The following is a 17,520-nucleotide window of genomic DNA, read 5'->3' on the forward strand; positions in this document are numbered from 1 at the left end:
TGAACTCCTAGTTTGAGTAAAGCCTTTTGTAAGACTCCATTGCCATGGAACTTGCTAAATAAATGAAGCTAGATACGGGTGATGGGGTGAGGAGATAACAGGAGAAAAGAGGAAGAAAGAGAAGGATCAGAAAAGGAAGAGAAATTGCGGGACCACAATGATGAGAAGAAGAGAAGAGTCTTCTTATAGTCTGGTAAAAAAAACAGACACTGCTGTAGTTTTCCTATAGGGAGAGGTGGTCAGATGATAGAGGAGACTGGTTGTTTGCTCGGAAGAGAAAAAAAGGAGAAGCTTGAAAGAGAAGAAGAATGACACAATCAACAAGAAAAATAAAAAGGATTAGGAAGAGGAAGATTCAACCTGGGACTTCGCTTGGCGGTTCACTAGCTTGCAGTGCTCAATTAATCTTCAACTGTCACCCTTTAATCAATTGGTGCAGCTCCATTCAAATTTGTGAAGTGCACTAAGCTGTTAATCAGACCCATTATTTTTTTGGGGGGGGGGGGGTGAGCCAACCATATAATCTGACAGGTTAAAAATTATATTATGACTGACAAAAGTCTCCACATAACACTATTTTTCTGGATTCACAAATTTCAATTAATTGCGTACATATTTTTTTCTGCTAAATAATTAATTGCAAACACATCATAAAATGATTAGTACTAGAAGCAATTAAAGCACAATTAGACTACCATTCTTATCCTTAAAAATCAAGAAAATAAACAAGCTTTTGCTTGGTGTGCCATCCTTTCCACTGGTTGAAGTACATGAAATACATGTGTTACTGAAACCTTGCTCATGGTATTCGTCAAGGCATAATGGTTGAGCCTTGCGTTCAAGTAGTATGTTCCTTGTGCTTGTGATAACATTACTTCATGTGCTTTTTTATTTATTTTTTTATTTGTTTTGAGTTGTAGGATTTGGGTATTTTGAAGATCTCAAAAAGCTTATCGGAGGTCACAGACTCTCAAAAGAAGTCCCCAGTAAGTTCAAATTCCCCTTTACTTCTATTTTTATTTTGGGTTAATCACTGCCCTCCATTTTCCATTCTTTTAGCACTACAAATTTATTATTCTCTCTCTTGGGTCTTGTTATGGACACTCAGAGGTGAAGACACGTCAACAAATATCTGCCTCATAAAAGCTCCAACATTTCCATTTTTTGTGGACATTTGAATACTTTGATCCTTTGTCCCCTACCCAAATGTCAAAATTTTACTCCAAACCATATATATATATATGTATATTTTTTTTTGAATGAATACCCAATCCATATTGGCTTGGAAAAAAAAAAGAAAGAAAAGAAGAAACAACCAGGAGTGTAAAGCATGCAAATGGGATTACAAGGGGTCCAAGAGCATGATGGGCATATTGTCAAGGCACCTTGCATTGAGCCCCCCTCGAATGCCTTGGGTTGTCTAGACTCCATGACAGCTATGTGCATGTGTGGGTTATGCCATTGCCTTGAAGAATCACTGATTGAATTTGTGGCTAAAATTTGATACTTGATTAATCCAAATCCTAACCTGTCTATCTTATGGTTGGAATTACAAGCATTATTCTGGGCAAGGGGCATTTATTGTTAGGTTCTATTTGATGATGATCCTTACAATATCCCTTCTATTCCTGCGTTTTTATAACGTACGATTAGAATTAACTAATGTTATCATTGAATCTCATAAAACCAAGTAACATGTTACAGAATTTGTTGATGAAGTTATGGAATTGGATAGAAAGCACATTTAGTTTGATTGCAATATTATTGTTAGTGCTGTTCAGTTTTTGATGAATAAATTTTCTTTATTGCCAATTGAAGCTAAATTCAATTTTATTATAAAATTGGGAAATAAAAGGGCGTTCTTAACCCTCTTTAGGAGATGGACATATTTGTAAGGCCCTTCTGAAATATTGTTTGACCATTTTATGGATATGGCTTAATCTTGGTTTACTATAGCCTCTATTCACCCCAAAAAATTGAAATCTTTAATCATGAACTTGATAGAAGTTTGTACATCGTAACATTCTTTATATATTTCTTTTTGGTACAGCAACATCCTGCAAAGCCCAGATTAAAGAGAAGCATCGACGTGTTAGAGCTGAGGCGTTCATCACGACCAAGGAACCTGGTTCCTTCTTATTCTGTTGCAGTAAGTGCCATCCTCTCAATCGTTCAGAAGAAAAGCATCTTTAAATGCTAAATCACTCTGTTAAAATCTTTTTAATGCATACTAACAAAAGCCCGAGGACACTTCTAGTTGTCTCTTGCCATTTCCTGATTCCATTACTCGTTGGTTTTTTATGTGGAAATTAACTATATTTTTGCCATAGTTGTTGGGATGAGTATTAGTTTTGTTGAATATGGTGACTGATTTTCAGCACTACTGTCACAAGTTCTTTTGGTTTGCCTTGTCAGTTTATGAGTTATTTCAAATTAATTCTAAACTTTGTCCTTCTTAATCATTTCTTTATAGCCTGACATACGTCCTTCACCTCAACGCAAAAGGTCAAAGTCAAGTTCATGGAAGAGGTTGAATTTATGTAACGCTGATTTCTTATTTTATATATATATATTATGGTTTTGAATTTCCATGAATTCTTTTTTTCTTTTCTTCTTTTAATTTCAGTTATCTTGGAAGACCTGCCGATGAAGTAAAATTTGCTTCTAATGAACAACGAGCCCGTGCTTTTCGCAATGCAGAGATGCTTCAGAGTAACTTGGGATCTAAAAATCCATGTTTCATTAAGTCAATGGTTCGATCCCATGTCTACAGTTGTTTTTGGCTGGTGAGCTATGTTATAGGAAGTTTGTTTAAGTTCTAGCTAGTGGAATGTTATCCATTATTAAAATGCCAAATGACATTCTTGATTTTCTGTTTTGTAGGGTCTCCCTTCGAAGTTTAGCAAAGACCATCTTCCTTCAAAAGATGTTAATATGATTTTGGAGGATGAGGCTGGCTCAAAATCTGATGCACTCTATATTGGGAGCAGACAAGGTCTTAGTGGAGGTTGGAGAGGGTTTGCTTTAGACCACAAATTGGATGATGGAGATGCATTAGTTTTTGAACTATTTGAGCCAAACAGATTTAAGGTAGGAACCTATATGTATGTATGCTACCAAGTATGCTTTGTGGCCTTAGGCATCCATTATTGTACTCTTATATATTTCTAACATATGCTATGTTGTTTGTTATGCAGATTTATATTGTGAGAGCCTCCAGTGTTAAACAAGAAAATACCAAAAATGTTGGTGGGAAGGAAAAAAATGGTGCTGAGAAAGGGAAACGAAATACTAGAGCAGCGAAAGTGACAGTCACTGTGGCAGATGAAGGATTTGAAAGTGACTCAAGCTTTATCCTCAACAAAAATGTTAATGAGCAAGAGAAACAAAATGGTGAAGCAGAGAAGACAATAGAAACTAAGGTTGATGAAGGACTTCATCCTGAAAGGCAACTAGAGAATGTCAGTAGTCAAAGTAAAGTAAGAAAAGGGAAAAAAGGTGATAATGGCAAAAGAGCTGCTTCGAAAAACCAAAAGCAAAAAATTCGTTTTAATGGTGAAAGTGAAGTAACAGATGCGGTAATTGAGGCTGAGGTAAAAGAGGAAAAAATAGTTGGGAAAGGAAATGGATCAGCTTCTTCAAAGAAACAGAAAAAAGTTGAAGTTACTAGTGAAAGTGAAGTTAAAGAAGAAATAACTGTTGAAAATACTCACAAATCTGTTTCTTTAAAGCCCCAACAACGGTGTGATGGTAACAAGTTGTCTGCAAAGAAGGGTATGTCAAGAAAATTGTTTAGAAGGAAAGTTTACTAGGTGAGTTTTTATGTATTTCAATATTGTAACATTTTTTGTTCTTGTCAAGATGGTATCTTTAATATAATTATAGTTTTAAGTGCAATTCTTAATTAAGAAAGGAACAACATATCTTTTAAAATATAATTGGTAAGATCGATTTAAGCAACTTGTTTTCTTCTGTGGTTAGTTAATTTTTTTTCTTTTTTCTTTTGAGACATTTTCTTTCATACATTAATATGCTCCTTTGAAAAGTCAAAATTTATGGATAGTCTTATTTTATATAAGGACAAAATTTCGTTTTCATTTAAGAAATTGGTTGACTTGGTTACTAATTTTACCCCTCTTGGTTATTTTTAGTTATTCTTGAACTATTTAAAAAAATTAACACTATCTTTGCAATTTTGTGATAATAACCCTGTGAATCTATAAATTTATGAATGAATTTTAAGTTTATTATATTTTATAAGTTATATGCATATAAAAGTGTTAAAACCCTGAGATAGTTGTAGAGTACGTTATATTGATATTTTTTTTTCTTATTCCGTTTGTGATCCACTTTTCCTAGTTTCATTATATTTTATTTTTCTAGTTTAAATAAAAATAATTATTCTTTATAATAAACTAGCTAGTAAAAATAAATTAGAGGGTAGATGTTGTTAATAATTGTTAGTTTAGTCTTTCAGCTATTCTCTCCCAACTTATTTCTTGTGATTGTTGATTTATAAATCTGATATTGATAATTGGTATCAGAACACTATTAGTCAATAATCACTATTCCTTTTTTATTTTTTATTTTTTATTTTTCCAAGTAACTAGAAAAGGGGGAGGGAGAGAGGGCAAGGGTTTTTACTAAAAAAAATTGCACTCGGTAATAGGATAAGGGTTCTAGAGAAGCTCCAATCTTCAAGTGAGTTTGAGAAAAACCAGTCAGCTAAAAAAGAAAGTAGAAAGTAACTAGACTGCAGTTGGGAAATGAACAAGAAAACCAGCCTTGCTTAAGGTCTAAGTTTGAGGAAGATCTTTACTACTATTAGTTCATAAAAAATTATCAGAAGTTGGGAGGAAATCAAAACTTGAGCATAAAGCTCTCATAAGATGTGAGCCTGAGATATTATTGCTTAAAGAAAGTTGACTTATTCATAGGCCCTAATAGGGTATTTATAGGTTACAATTTGAGTAAATCCTACTTTGAGTGAAAAAAGAAGTTCAGAAGTAAGTAGGAATAGAAAAACTCGAGATTGATTAAGAAACAAGACCTTACACAAAACCAAATATACAATGACATTCAGTATGGAATAAGGGAGTGACTGTTTGGTCCTCACAACACTATTCAACCAGGAAAAAAATTGAATCATATATACCATGCTTCATTTTTCAGTCACTTCTCTTCTTTCTTTCTTTTTCTCTCTCTCTCTCTCTCTCTCTCTCTCTCTTGCTTGCTTATCCTTCTCTAATTTGTAAATGGCAAATCCATACTATGTTATATAGGTAGGTTATACGTGGATTTTTAAAATATAAATTTTGTTTTGTTGTGTTAAGCTTTGGAAGTACAGAGAACATGCTATCACTGAAGGCCACAAGAATCTTGCAAGGATTTGGTCGAGAAAAGTTTACCGCTGGAGTCAAATAACTTTTGTATGCTTTTTTCCTATTACTATGATGGATGTAAATGTAATTAAAGTCAATGATGTGAACGATATTTTGGTACTCGGACTGTTTTAAGGATCCATACTCTTTATATGATTTTTGGCGAATGTTTTAGCTTATATGTAAATGGTTTTTTATTTTTATTTTCTATTTTTCTGCTGAACTCAAATTTGAAAGTCAATAGGAAAAGAATATTATCTAATGAGACTGATGTGAGGCACTTGTCTTTGGGCATAAGGCTATATGAAATGATTGATTTATTTTCATTTTAAATCTTTTTTCCAGCTTCATAAAAGGCTAGAAAATTTTGTGGGTGTAGTGGTCATTCCATGCTCTTTAGGAGCAGGGGTTGTGTTTTGCATGCGCTTAGGAAGCATTCTCTTTTCATAGTATTGTTGATATTATTCATCCCTTCATTTTTTATTTATTTATTGTAATACTTTCATATTATTTGTGAAGAATCTTTTAATCTTCTAAATCATGTATAAACAATGATAGACAATGCAAATCTTTTCAACAAGGTTGAGGATATCATTATACTATTTTTGGATAATCACACAAATTGCACACTAATTGCAAAAGGTTAACTAAGTTTGCCATACTAATCCAATGTCTCCACAGGGGTTAAGTTTTCTTTTAACAATGAAAAAGATATCATTGTTGACTTGTAAGTCTTTTCCCATTGATGATCATATAACTTCAAATGTAGGTAATTTTACCAAATTCTATTTTTTTGGACTCAACAAATTTTTTGAGGGAGAGAAAGAGCTTTGGGGTTTGAATTCACTTTCTACCATCCATGCCAAAGTGAGTAATTAAATAAGCTTGATTGTTTGAGTTAGCTATCCATCAGTTGCTGAATGCTTGGTCATGAGTTCAAGTCTTTGAAACAATCTTGGATAAGGCTATGTAGATTTTACATTCCTAACACCTACCTAATACAAAGAGACATAACAGAATGAAAGATGAAACAATTAAAAGGAGGCTTTGACCTCTGTTTTCTCTTCATTGTGAAAACATCAGAACCAAGCAGTCCTTGTTCAAAACAAACCCTACATCATCACTTTGAAGTTAAGTTGAGCCCTTGCCAGTCTAGGGTTCCTATCATAGTGTATGGCTTTCCATGTGGGCATTTTTTTTTGCATGTTTGATTGGGATGAGATGATCATTTCATCCCATATGTCTCGCGCACAGTTTTCATTCCTATAGAAGTTCCTTCTCTCTCAATCTTGGAAATATGAAAATATGAAAAGAGTACTGGAAAACATCACGAGTCTAGTATTTTTTTTCAACAAATATATTTTACAAAGTAGAAGTAAGAGTTGACAACCTGCTGAGCCACTAACAGAGAAGGATTTTTCTTTTATCTGAAGAGAGAACAAATATAGTGATGTACATACAAGGGTTGGATTTTCAGCCTTAACCGCTGAACCCAAAGTAACAAAAAAAAAGTTCATCTTTATGACCACCCAAGAACAAAGGGAAGGAAGCAGCCATTAGAACACAGAAAAAATTTAAAGAAATAAAAATAAAAAAGAAGACAAATACTTCCAGACATTCAAAGGAAAAGAACGAAAGAATCTTATTTTCTATATTTTGGAACTTTGTCTTGCTTCTGGTAAGTTTGTCTGCATGGATGAATTGGAGTATACTTGCTTGATTAGCTCTCTCCGAATGGTTTATGAGATCTTGATCATCTTTTCTGGAAGTTCAAAACCCTTATTGAGAAACCAAAGAGGAGAGCAAACAAGACTGCAAACCCAACAATCACAATAGCCACTACTCCTACAAAACTGTGTTTAAAACCAAAGTAGGTTCTCACAAAGTCTTCCACAAGTTCCCCTGTTGTAAACTTATCTTTTATATCTCCATATTGTGAGGCAACCAACCCATACAATGTCCAAGACACAGGGCTTATCCAATAGAACCAACTCCACCACACTGGAATTTTCTGTTAAGAACCATAAAGATATATATTATTATTCCATCATAAAATTTAACTTCTCTATACTAGCCAAGGATCAATGTTGAACTTACTGGTTTTGGAACAACGAATCCGGCAAAGAGGTTTGAAATTGCATAGAATGCTGTAGAAATTACAGCGGCCATGTTCCGGTTGGGTGTCATGGCCACTGTCATCATACCGTAGAAGGTAAAATATAACAGTGTGAAGTACATGAAGAAGAGATACCAGAAGAACTTCTGGACCTCCCAATGAAACCCAATCATGGCATACACTATAGCAGAATATATTATACTTTGTAGGAAGACATATGGAAGCTCAACGCAGACCTAAAATTGAAACAAGATTTAATGGTTAAATTGTTTGTAAAATATAAATCAGTAGTTTACTTTACTATACTCTAAATGTAAATGTATACCTGTGCAACGGCATATGGCATTGCTGAATACATTCCAGCTGCCCTTTCTCTGTAAAAAACTGTTCTTTCAATATCTACAACAGGTTGCACTGCAGAGGCATTCTGTATCCCAAGAAAGATAACAGCAGCATACATAGAACCCATTGCATTCAAGATATCTTGTGGAATTTGGCTGCAGTTTTCGTCATTTAATCAAGTTAGTAAGTGTAGAACTTTGGATTCTTGCTCTTAATTTCTAACATATATTACCTTTTGGTTCCGAGATTCCAAAATATTGTTCCAAACATGAGGGCTACAAAGGTTGTGAAGAGAAGCCGCACGGCAGTGTATGATGGGTTACGCCAGTAAGACCAATGTTGTTTCAGAAGGCAAACATAGCATTGTTTGACAAAAGATCGTGCATATCGAGTAGTGAAATGGAGTTCCTTTGAACCAGAGCTTGGTTTGCTCATCTGCTCAATCATTGTTCTGTTCCTCCTGAAGGATCCAGTAAAAAAATGAACTAGATTAGAATTGAGATAACTTACTCATAGTATTCTTAATTCATGGAATCTGACTGCCCTAATGAAGGATGTTTAGATCATTTTATAATGGGGACAGGATATAGTGATGGTATTCATGGCTCCAAAAGTCCAGTCCTAGCATCAGATCTTATTGAATGAAGTAAATTTTGCCAAAAAGGATAAATATACTCACTGGTACAATTCAGAGTTTTTGTAAATCTCTGCAAAGTTCACTCTGAGAGTTGCTTCTTGGGATATAGACGAAACTTCAAGCATCCATGCAGCTGGATTTTGACCGTCTTTGATTTTGTGTATTCCTTCAATGCTCTTCATAAGATACAATTGATGTTAATCATGGAGACAATCATAACAACTTAAAAGAATAATTCTCCAATATGGTACTTTCTATTGTATTGCTCACCTCAAAATATTCTATCAAATGACAAGAATACCTCCCCAGTGGACCAACATATATTTCCTCTCCTCCTTGCTTCAACAAGAATAGCTGTGTTGCCCAACATAAAAGCATAAATATCTTGCATATGTTATGAAAGCCATAATGTAGTAGTTCTTTAATTTAATCCATAACTAACCTCATCAAAAGCTTCAAATATATCAATGCCTGGCTGGTGGATGGTGCACACTACAGTTCTTCCAGTGTCAACAGTGTTCCTCACTGTTCTCATCACTATTGCTGCTGATCTTGCATCAAGTCCAGTGGTTGGCTCATCCATGAATATTATAGAAGGATTTGCAACAAGTTCAACCGCAATAGTGAGTCTCTTTCGCTGCTCTGTTGATAAACCACTTACACCCGGTAGTCCAACCAATGCATCTCTCAGTGGAGCCAGTTCCACAAGATCCATGACCTCCTCAATGAACACCTACAACCACCATTTGTTTTAAAAATTAGTAACTGCTCAATATGTCAGCATACTTTAAGGGTTCCAAGCAGAAGGCAGAACTAATAATCCCACATTGGGTGTGAGTAGCCCAATGTGGAGAATTATATGTACACAGGGGCTAGCATTTGAGGATGAGTTCTACCTGGGTTCCTAACACATAAAATAAATCAATAATAGAAGTCTCAAATCCACTAACCTTTCTTGCATTTTCATCAACTTCTGAAGGTAACCGAAGCCAGGAAGAAAAGAGAAGAGATTCATATACTGTCACATTGGGGGAGTGGATGTCATTTTGCTCACAGTATCCTGAAATACGAGCAAATGTCTCCTGCTTCTTAGGGTACCCTGATATGGTGATGTTTCCATCAATGTATCCACCAGTTTTTCTTCCTGCTAAGACATCCATCAGAGTGGTCTTTCCAGCACCACTAACACCCATCAAAGCTGTAAGAACTCCAGGCCTAAAAGCTCCACTAATTCCCTTGAGAAGCTCCAAGCGGTCTTCTGTGACACCTTGTGCTTTCAATTCCTGTATTCAAAAAGACACAGAATAAGAAACTATGCTTCTCTGCTACACATTTTCACATTTTGCAAAACTTTACCCCACCTGTGGCATGTCTACAGAGTATTTTATATTATCAAAAGTGATGGAAAGAGGTTCAAATGGAAGAACCATTCCCCGCCTTTTGTTTTGAGCTCCACTACTGCTTTCTGTATTATACATTAAGGTATTTAGTTAGTACAAAGAAGTTATAAGTTAGAACCCCATAAAGGAAATGCATCATAAAGTAACACATCTGAATATATATATCTGACCCTCAATGCTGCTATTCATGGAGGACATGTTGGTTAGTTCTGTACTTTCGTTGGTAGAATCATCTTCATCAGTGAAAACTGCCTGAGTGCCCTTAAATGCTGCAGGAATAATGTGATTTATTTGTTAAAACATATTGAATCAGATTTAAGAGTTCCAGACCACAATAGGTTATACTTACGTTTAAGATACGCAAGTGCACAGGTGTAGAAAAGATTGAACAGGAAAACATAACCGATCAATGCTCCTACTCCAATCCAATACCAGTATGCTTCAGTATAGAACCCCTTAGACTGCATGACTGCCATCCCTAGAGTCTCATTGGTGTTGGGTAAAATCTGCACCACAGAAATGTTATTCAAAAGTGTTTTTCTTTATTCAAGATCTTTCATTATGTTGTTCTGTTCATTTTCAGCTCTTGGACGAAAGAAAATATTCTTACTTGACTCCAACTATGCCCAAGAAACTCGTTCACTGCAATTGCATTTTGACCATACATAATAGGAGAGATCCAGTAACCCCATATCCACCACTTCTTTATGTTCTCTGAGTCATAGAAAAGACAACGTATGAATTTGATTACCAGATTTGCTGGCAGTGAGAAAAATAGAACTTAGTTTTTAGGCTGATCTATTAAGATTTTCAAATCCAAAATACAAAGAATTGGATTAGTGTTTTGGTTGAATACTTTGTAGTCATGTGTAATGGGATTCAACTTTACTAAGAACTACCTTAAAAGTCATGGGAATTGAAATTCATTCAATCTAAACTGATGCATAATGCTTAGTTCAGGTTGGAGCATACCACGTGACAAGATATATCCTCCCATAACCAGTATGATCAGCAAACTGAAAGCCCCAAATGTGTTTGCGATGATCTCATTCCTACCCGATGCTGCAATGAATCGAAACAATCCAGATGACATTTGGGTGACACATAGAAGGAGGAGGTACTGTTTGAACAGCCTGCAGTTGGAACATTATCTGGATTATTTGATGACAGAATGAAAGCAGTATTTAAGTGTAATTTCCAATGGTGAAACTCTAAATAATCCTTCTCATTTGATACTTACCTTCCAACATTTGGGTCAAAGCCAATTACATAGTATGTCATGAACACCCAAACTGCAACTTCAATGAAACTTATTGGGATCTTTAGGATCCATGTTGGTAATGCGTATGCCCATGAAGGGAAGAACCGAAGGTCTCTTTGCTTGAAAAATACAGGAAGTTTCAAGATAGTCATAGCCACCTCTGAGAACCCATTCAACATAATTGACATGAGAGCAAAGAAGAGAGCACTCGCGTATGCGCCACCATTAAGTATTGTATCACGGTGCATCTTAGTCCGCAGAAAAACTGTCATTGTTATGAATGCCATAACAACAAGCTGAAATCAACAAGATAAGAATTCATTTACTGATATGTTCTCAGAACTTGGTAGCTAGAAACTAGACCAAACAACATTGGATCAATAGAACATGTTACTTACTTGCACTGTCTTGAAAATATATACAAATGAGTTTCTTTTCATCAACAACAGTTCTCTATCCATAGAAGCTCTCAACAGTTCTGTTTTGGTCACTCCATACTTTTCAGTTGTTAAAGCAGCAGGGTGGCTCTTGGTTTTATCGAAGGGGGTAGCAAGCTCATCTGCTAGCTTCCGGCCGACATGGAATGACTGGAATGCTTCCACAAATGCCTTGACAGAAACATATCTGTAAGGCTTGTCTTTGTCATTCCAGTACTGTTGTTGATCTTTTCTTGATGTTACCTACAAAATGGGTTACAATATAAATCATCTCCAAGGTTTCACACAAGCTATAAAGATTATAATTACCATCAAGATACTTACTTCTTGTAAGAAGTCAGCAATTCCTTTCCTCTCAGGGCATTTGAATCCCATGGACTCAAAGAACTCAAGAACAAATTCTCTGGGACCTTGATACACAATCTGTCCATCGGATAAAAGAACAATGTCATCAAACAGCTCGAAAGTTTCTGGTGCTGGCTGGAGCAGGGAGACGAAGGCTGTCCCACTTAGAATCTGAATGTAATTCCTCAGTGACTTCACAATTTGAAATGTTGTTGAACTGTCCAAACCATTTGATATCTCATCCATGAAAAGAGCTCTTGCTTGTCCAACCAACATCTCACCAGTGGTGAGACGCTTTCTTTGTCCTCCAGAGATACCTCTAAGCATTTCATCTCCCACTAAGGTATCAGCACAAACCTCAAGACCCAAAATCTACAAAGATTGAATAGCTGAGTTTAATTGATAACTACTTTGGTTATTTTTCATTGATTATCACCATTAATCCATAATAGAAGAGCTCCTTACTGAGTTGAACATACCTTTAAGATTACATCTGTGATCACACTGTCATCATTCCCTTCTAAAGCTGCTGCCTACAAATGTACCCCAAAACAAATAAAAAATAAATAAAAATAAAATTTAAGCTCATTATTTTATTTAGAAAATGTGAATGGTAAGAATAAAACTGAATGAATTTCGTGATTTCTTCATAGCATAGAGGTGAAACAGGTTGGTTGGTCCAGTTTTCCCAAAACCTACCTGGCTCTCTTTGGTGTAGCCCTGCCCAACCCTAATCCTGACTTAGGGTTTAAAACTCTTGACCTAGACCCAACCCTGTCATGTTCAGCCGAGCCCAGGCCCTTTGTGATTAACCTTGATCAAGCTGGGCAGGGCCAAATTGGTCTGGTTTGACACTTGGTCTGGGTTGACCATTTTTGGTCTTGATGGATCCTAATTAATCCTATTTGGCTCCGATTTTTCATGCATTTAAAAAAGTAAAAAATAAAAGTAAATGCATCCCATCAACGGTGAATGAAGGGAGCCCCTCCAACCAAAAAGAGCTAAAGCTCACCCAAAAAAGAATCAGGGTCATGTTGGGCTGGGTCAAGGTCTCAATCTTAAGTCAACCATGCCCTCAGTCAGGTGTTGTATTTATCAATTCTAACCTACTCTTGGTGTTGATCAAAACGACTCTAGACCCTGATCAGGCTTAGGGTGTCCCATAAATAAGTTCGGATCATTAGAGCCAAACTTATACCCCTAGTTTGGACCTTGTAAGCTAAATTTGGGGGAGACGGTTGGCTATATATTGATTCAAAATTTTATATAATGTTTTTATAATCAAGAAAGGTCTTACTCTTTTGAGAAGCGACTTAAGTCCACCCTCTTTAAATATTTTCTATAGTATTTTTATTCTCTGAAATATTCGCTGTGCTGTCAGCAATACATCCATTGGCTTTCCAGTGGGCTTTTAAAAAAAAACATGGGCCCAAAACCATAGGACATATTCTGGAACCAATCTAAATTCAGTATTTAAATTATCATCAGAGAACTAGTTTTTCTAATTTAAAAAAATCAGGAATCTTTATCATCTCTAGTGCTTTGATACCAACAAAGTATAGTAATTTATATAAGCATTGGGAATAGATCTGAATTCATGTGTGGAACTACAACACAAAGAGCTTGTTCAATCCAAACCTTCATGAAAAGATCGATATCAGGATCTGGCTTGATATTTGCTTCCTTTTCTCTTCTTGTTAACTCAGAAAACAGATCTGCAGATGATAAAATATTATGAAACAGTTGAAGCCAAACAAAAGATAAGACAAAAAAAATTTGATAGAAAGGGGTAGTTTTAATGACATACCATAAGTACTTCCAACTCCTTGACATCTTGCAGAAAAAGCCAAGGTTTCTCTCACTGTCATTTCACCTATATGGAGATCCCTTTGACTAATATATGCAGATGCTCTCTGTGGCACAAACTCATCCATTCCATGGCCATTGTAGGTTACTCTCCCTGAACACTGAAACAGATTTCAAGAACACAGATGAGTTTCTGATGAAACACACAAGGAATAATCAAGAACTCTTTGATTTTCCACCTACCTTAAGATTTTTGTCAAGCTTTCCAGCAAGAGCTAGCAGGAGAGTTGTCTTTCCTGAGGTTGGGGGACCCAGAAGCAATGTCATCCTGCACAACAGGGGTCAATTGAAGTCTTTTCTTGTTGAGCCAAAAAACTTTAACATTTACTAATTCTCAGAATCATAAGAATTTATTTGGTACCTGCCGGGCTTGATTATTCCACTAACATCATGAAGGATTGATAATGGCCTCTTTTTAGTAGGGAGAAGATGGAGAGAGCTCAAGAATCCCTTTAAATACCAGATGAGAAAACAATTGTTAGATGTGGAAAATAACCAGATTTTGGTTAAGAAAAATGAACATCCTGATCATTTACAAGTGAATCACCTCTATCATATTAATGGTGAAGTTGGGAATTGTAGGTAGAGATCTACTGGCTCCATAAGCTTCTGTATTGACATTTAAATGCTCGAATCGAACTTCAATTGTTGGGAGTTCTATTCCAACTCTGAACAAAATTGAAAACCAGAGCAAAGCAGAGCTCAAAATAAGAAAACCCAGAAACAGAGAAATTGATTCTTTGAAGGGGAGAGTGAAATGACAGAGCTGTTACCTATTGATACGATTTCTGAGTCTTAAGAAGAACTTCTCATTCTCAACTTCTAATCTTTCAATCAAAATCTTCTTCTCTTGAGGTCCAAGGCATTCAATATCAATCTCTTTAACCTCACCTTCAACTCCAGCTAGTATACCTTTTCTCATACGATCCCATGTTGGAAGTTTCTGTATAGCAGCCCATGTTAAAGCTTCTTCATCATCTTCTTCTCTAGCAGCACGAGAAGATCGACGAAACACATCACCTGCACTTTCTCTTCTAAAATAAGAATTGTAACTGTCTACACGAGTAGTGTTTCCTCCACGAGAACTTGTTCTAGAAATACTTCTAGAAATACTTCGAGAAACACTTCTCTCCATTGGAGGGTCTTGAACCCACCAAGATTCAAGAACAAAGCTCTAGTTTTCAGAGTTGAAAGCTCTGGTTATGAGGCTATATGGAGGGAATAAGTTGCAGAGCTGGGCTTTTAAAGATGGAAGAAGTTATACATGTGAAAAAGCCTTCAGCTTCCAATTTTTATAGTTTTGAAACTCGTTCTTCATGCGTACATGACAATGACAAGATTTTAAAAACTGAGAAGACCCATTTAGCCTTTATTTCTTAGCTGTCTAAAGTTGAAAATACAATTTGCCAACTATTCTATTCCAATTTTAAGAATGATTCTAGATTTAATAACTGCTTAACTCTTCTGAGTTTATTAGATTCTGGAAGCTGTGCTTGTCTAGTTGTCACTAGAGAACTTGGCTATGAACTTTGAGTTTTCAACATAAAAAAGAATCCAAACAAAGTTTGTTTGGATTATAGGAATTGGTCCTTCTGAACAAGAGCTTCATCCAAGCCAGCGGAATTGATTTCCATGAATAATTGAGGGGAAAGGTATAGCTTTATGTTTCATTTCCACAATTATGAGAAGCTGTCTATTGCCCACACCGTGTCAAACACTACAAAAAAAATTTCTGTTGCCAGGAAAATTCCCTAGTGGGGTTCTACAAACAAAAGTTCCATTTTGAAGGTTCTGATCGACTGTAAAGAACAGATGGGACAAAAAGAGAGTCAAGGTTGATGGTTTTATCAAAGTTTTTCAAAAAACACGTTCACATAGAAACAAAACTGTAACTTCTCATCCTTTTCTTCTGGGTGGTTTCCCAGATCGAAACAAAACAAAACAAAACCGTTCTGGGTAGTTCCCAGATATCATGAAATAGGTGATTAGCTGACCACAAACCTGAAAGATAGTAATTCGACTATGGAACACGTGCGTAATATATCTATTCTGGTGCAAACTTTATGCAATGACTCCATGATAAACTAGTGATCATCATGGGTTTAGTCCCAGAATGGTTTTTACTGAGCAGGAGTAAAATTGTATACATTATGTTTTCTCTAAACCCGGACGTTGGTGGGAGCCTCACGCATCAATAGTTATATTTGTCCAATTTGTTACTGAAAATCTTTCATACACTGTGTATTATAAAGATATTTTTGTAAATAAACAGTAATTTAACCGTTTTCAATGATAAATTTGACAAATATATCCAATAAAAAATCAGTTTTGAAGTCTCTATAATTTTTAAACATAAAGTGGAGTATCAATGCTTTAAGGCTTCCATTTTGAGGTGTCAATGCAATTTGTTCAAAATAAAATACAGAACTTTGTCCCCACAACTGCAGGTGTGTATTGTATATTGTATATATTTATTTTTAACCCTGAGCATGTGAATCACGGCCAATACGGTATTGTCGACGGATAAGGGAGGATTCTCTCTTTTTGTTATTTAAGTTATGTTTAAAAAACATTATGGTCATGAGAACGAGAAATAATTGTTTATATATAAATTCGGCATTAAAATGTGGTCCAAAACATGTGAAGATATAAAATAGGAGACTCCATTAAGGGAGATTCCATTAAAGTAGACATATAAGCGGAATCACCTGACTACTTAATACCCAAAAAGAAATCATCTAACCACTACACACTCAAGAAGATCCAAGTTGTATCAAATAATTTATAGAGTGATATAACAAAATACAATAAATCTCATACACGTATACATTATATAATTAAAGAAGTTTATTTATTACTCTAATAATCCTAGTCAAACGTAAACATGGAGATTTCAAGGCGATGTTAACGATAGTTGCCCATTGTAGTGATCTGCACGAGGTATAGTAGTCAGATACTTCCAGTGATTTTGTTTTATTTGTTTGAGACTTGAAGAGAGAGAGAGAGAAAGAGTTCTTCTTTTTCATTTCTAATGAGAAATATTGAAGGGTTCCTACTTAAATTCCATAGCTTAATGATGTGGTTTGAATTGAAAATTTCAATCTCACTTCACGTATAAATCAATGGATTATCGTTCTATATTCAGTGTAGATGAACCAAACTTCTGTCATTTCAGCTTACTAATTGAAAGTTTTCTGGGTTCATCGTTGTTATCTTTTCAAATATTGAAAAGGAGGCCTGGGCAATACAGATTGAGTACTCAACTCATGGTTTTTTCTACATATCCTGACAACCACGTAACCCATCTCTGAATCTGACCCACAAGTTTTTGAGATTGTTTTTCATGGCATAAGACTTTGAAGTCTTAGGTCTTCATTGTATCACGAATTCACTTTGAGAATCTGGGTTTCATTCGTTGAGAGCATTTGAATGGGTTTAATATAGTTATATCCGCCTCTAAAAATAGAATTTGTCTACCCGGAAAAAGAAGAAAACAGTCTTAAAAAAAAAAAACTCTTTGAAGATCTAGAAGTTTTTCTCTCATGTTCCTGTAGCAATATTCTGGGTTCTTCAGATTTAGTCATTGTCAGCATTGAAAATATCGAACGAAAAGGTTTATAAACAAGAAGATGGTGGTCCTGTAACTGAAGTCTTTTTCTTAGGTTTCTGTTAGTTAATCACTTGCCATTTGGGGTGAGAGTTACTTGTTTGACTTGTATTAGACTTGAATAGTGT

At 35.5% G+C, this 17,520-nt stretch overlaps 2 protein-coding genes across 2 annotated transcripts in view; one reads left to right on the forward strand and one right to left on the reverse strand.

Annotated features, from left to right (window-relative positions):
- LOC149012962 (uncharacterized) overlaps positions 1 to 5,531 on the forward strand; it is a 28,517-nt gene extending 22,986 nt beyond the window's left edge. Inside the window, exons 2-8 of the mRNA XM_089157687.1 lie at positions 921 to 986; positions 2,051 to 2,149; positions 2,474 to 2,529; positions 2,627 to 2,786; positions 2,884 to 3,090; positions 3,198 to 3,812; positions 5,334 to 5,531. Of these exons, the coding sequence (XP_089013813.1) occupies positions 921 to 986; positions 2,051 to 2,149; positions 2,474 to 2,529; positions 2,627 to 2,786; positions 2,884 to 3,090; positions 3,198 to 3,812 (1,203 nt within the window). The 3' untranslated portion in view covers positions 5,334 to 5,531. The remainder of the gene's footprint in view (positions 1 to 920; positions 987 to 2,050; positions 2,150 to 2,473; positions 2,530 to 2,626; positions 2,787 to 2,883; positions 3,091 to 3,197; positions 3,813 to 5,333) is intronic.
- Positions 5,532 to 6,681: 1,150 nt separating this feature from the next.
- LOC149012963 (pleiotropic drug resistance protein 1-like) lies at positions 6,682 to 15,082 on the reverse strand. The gene is made up of 23 exons (XM_089157890.1): positions 14,559 to 15,082; positions 14,333 to 14,453; positions 14,147 to 14,235; positions 13,969 to 14,053; positions 13,727 to 13,886; positions 13,558 to 13,634; positions 12,399 to 12,452; positions 11,899 to 12,291; positions 11,536 to 11,817; positions 11,117 to 11,433; positions 10,849 to 11,009; positions 10,487 to 10,590; positions 10,226 to 10,382; positions 10,047 to 10,145; positions 9,838 to 9,941; positions 9,427 to 9,759; positions 8,919 to 9,209; positions 8,747 to 8,830; positions 8,519 to 8,652; positions 8,072 to 8,299; positions 7,823 to 7,994; positions 7,479 to 7,733; positions 6,682 to 7,392 (listed from the first exon to the last, which is right to left on the reverse strand). Exons 1-23 carry the CDS (start codon positions 14,918 to 14,920, stop codon positions 7,135 to 7,137), a joined length of 4,320 nt encoding a protein of 1,439 aa, XP_089014016.1. The 5' UTR covers positions 14,921 to 15,082; the 3' UTR covers positions 6,682 to 7,134.
- Positions 15,083 to 17,520: the final 2,438 nt, after the last annotated feature.

Source organism: Hakea prostrata, chromosome 6 (genome assembly GCF_041222555.1).
Source record: "Hakea prostrata isolate BN-2017 chromosome 6, UWA_Hpros_2, whole genome shotgun sequence".
NCBI classification, from domain to species: domain Eukaryota; kingdom Viridiplantae; phylum Streptophyta; class Magnoliopsida; order Proteales; family Proteaceae; genus Hakea; species Hakea prostrata.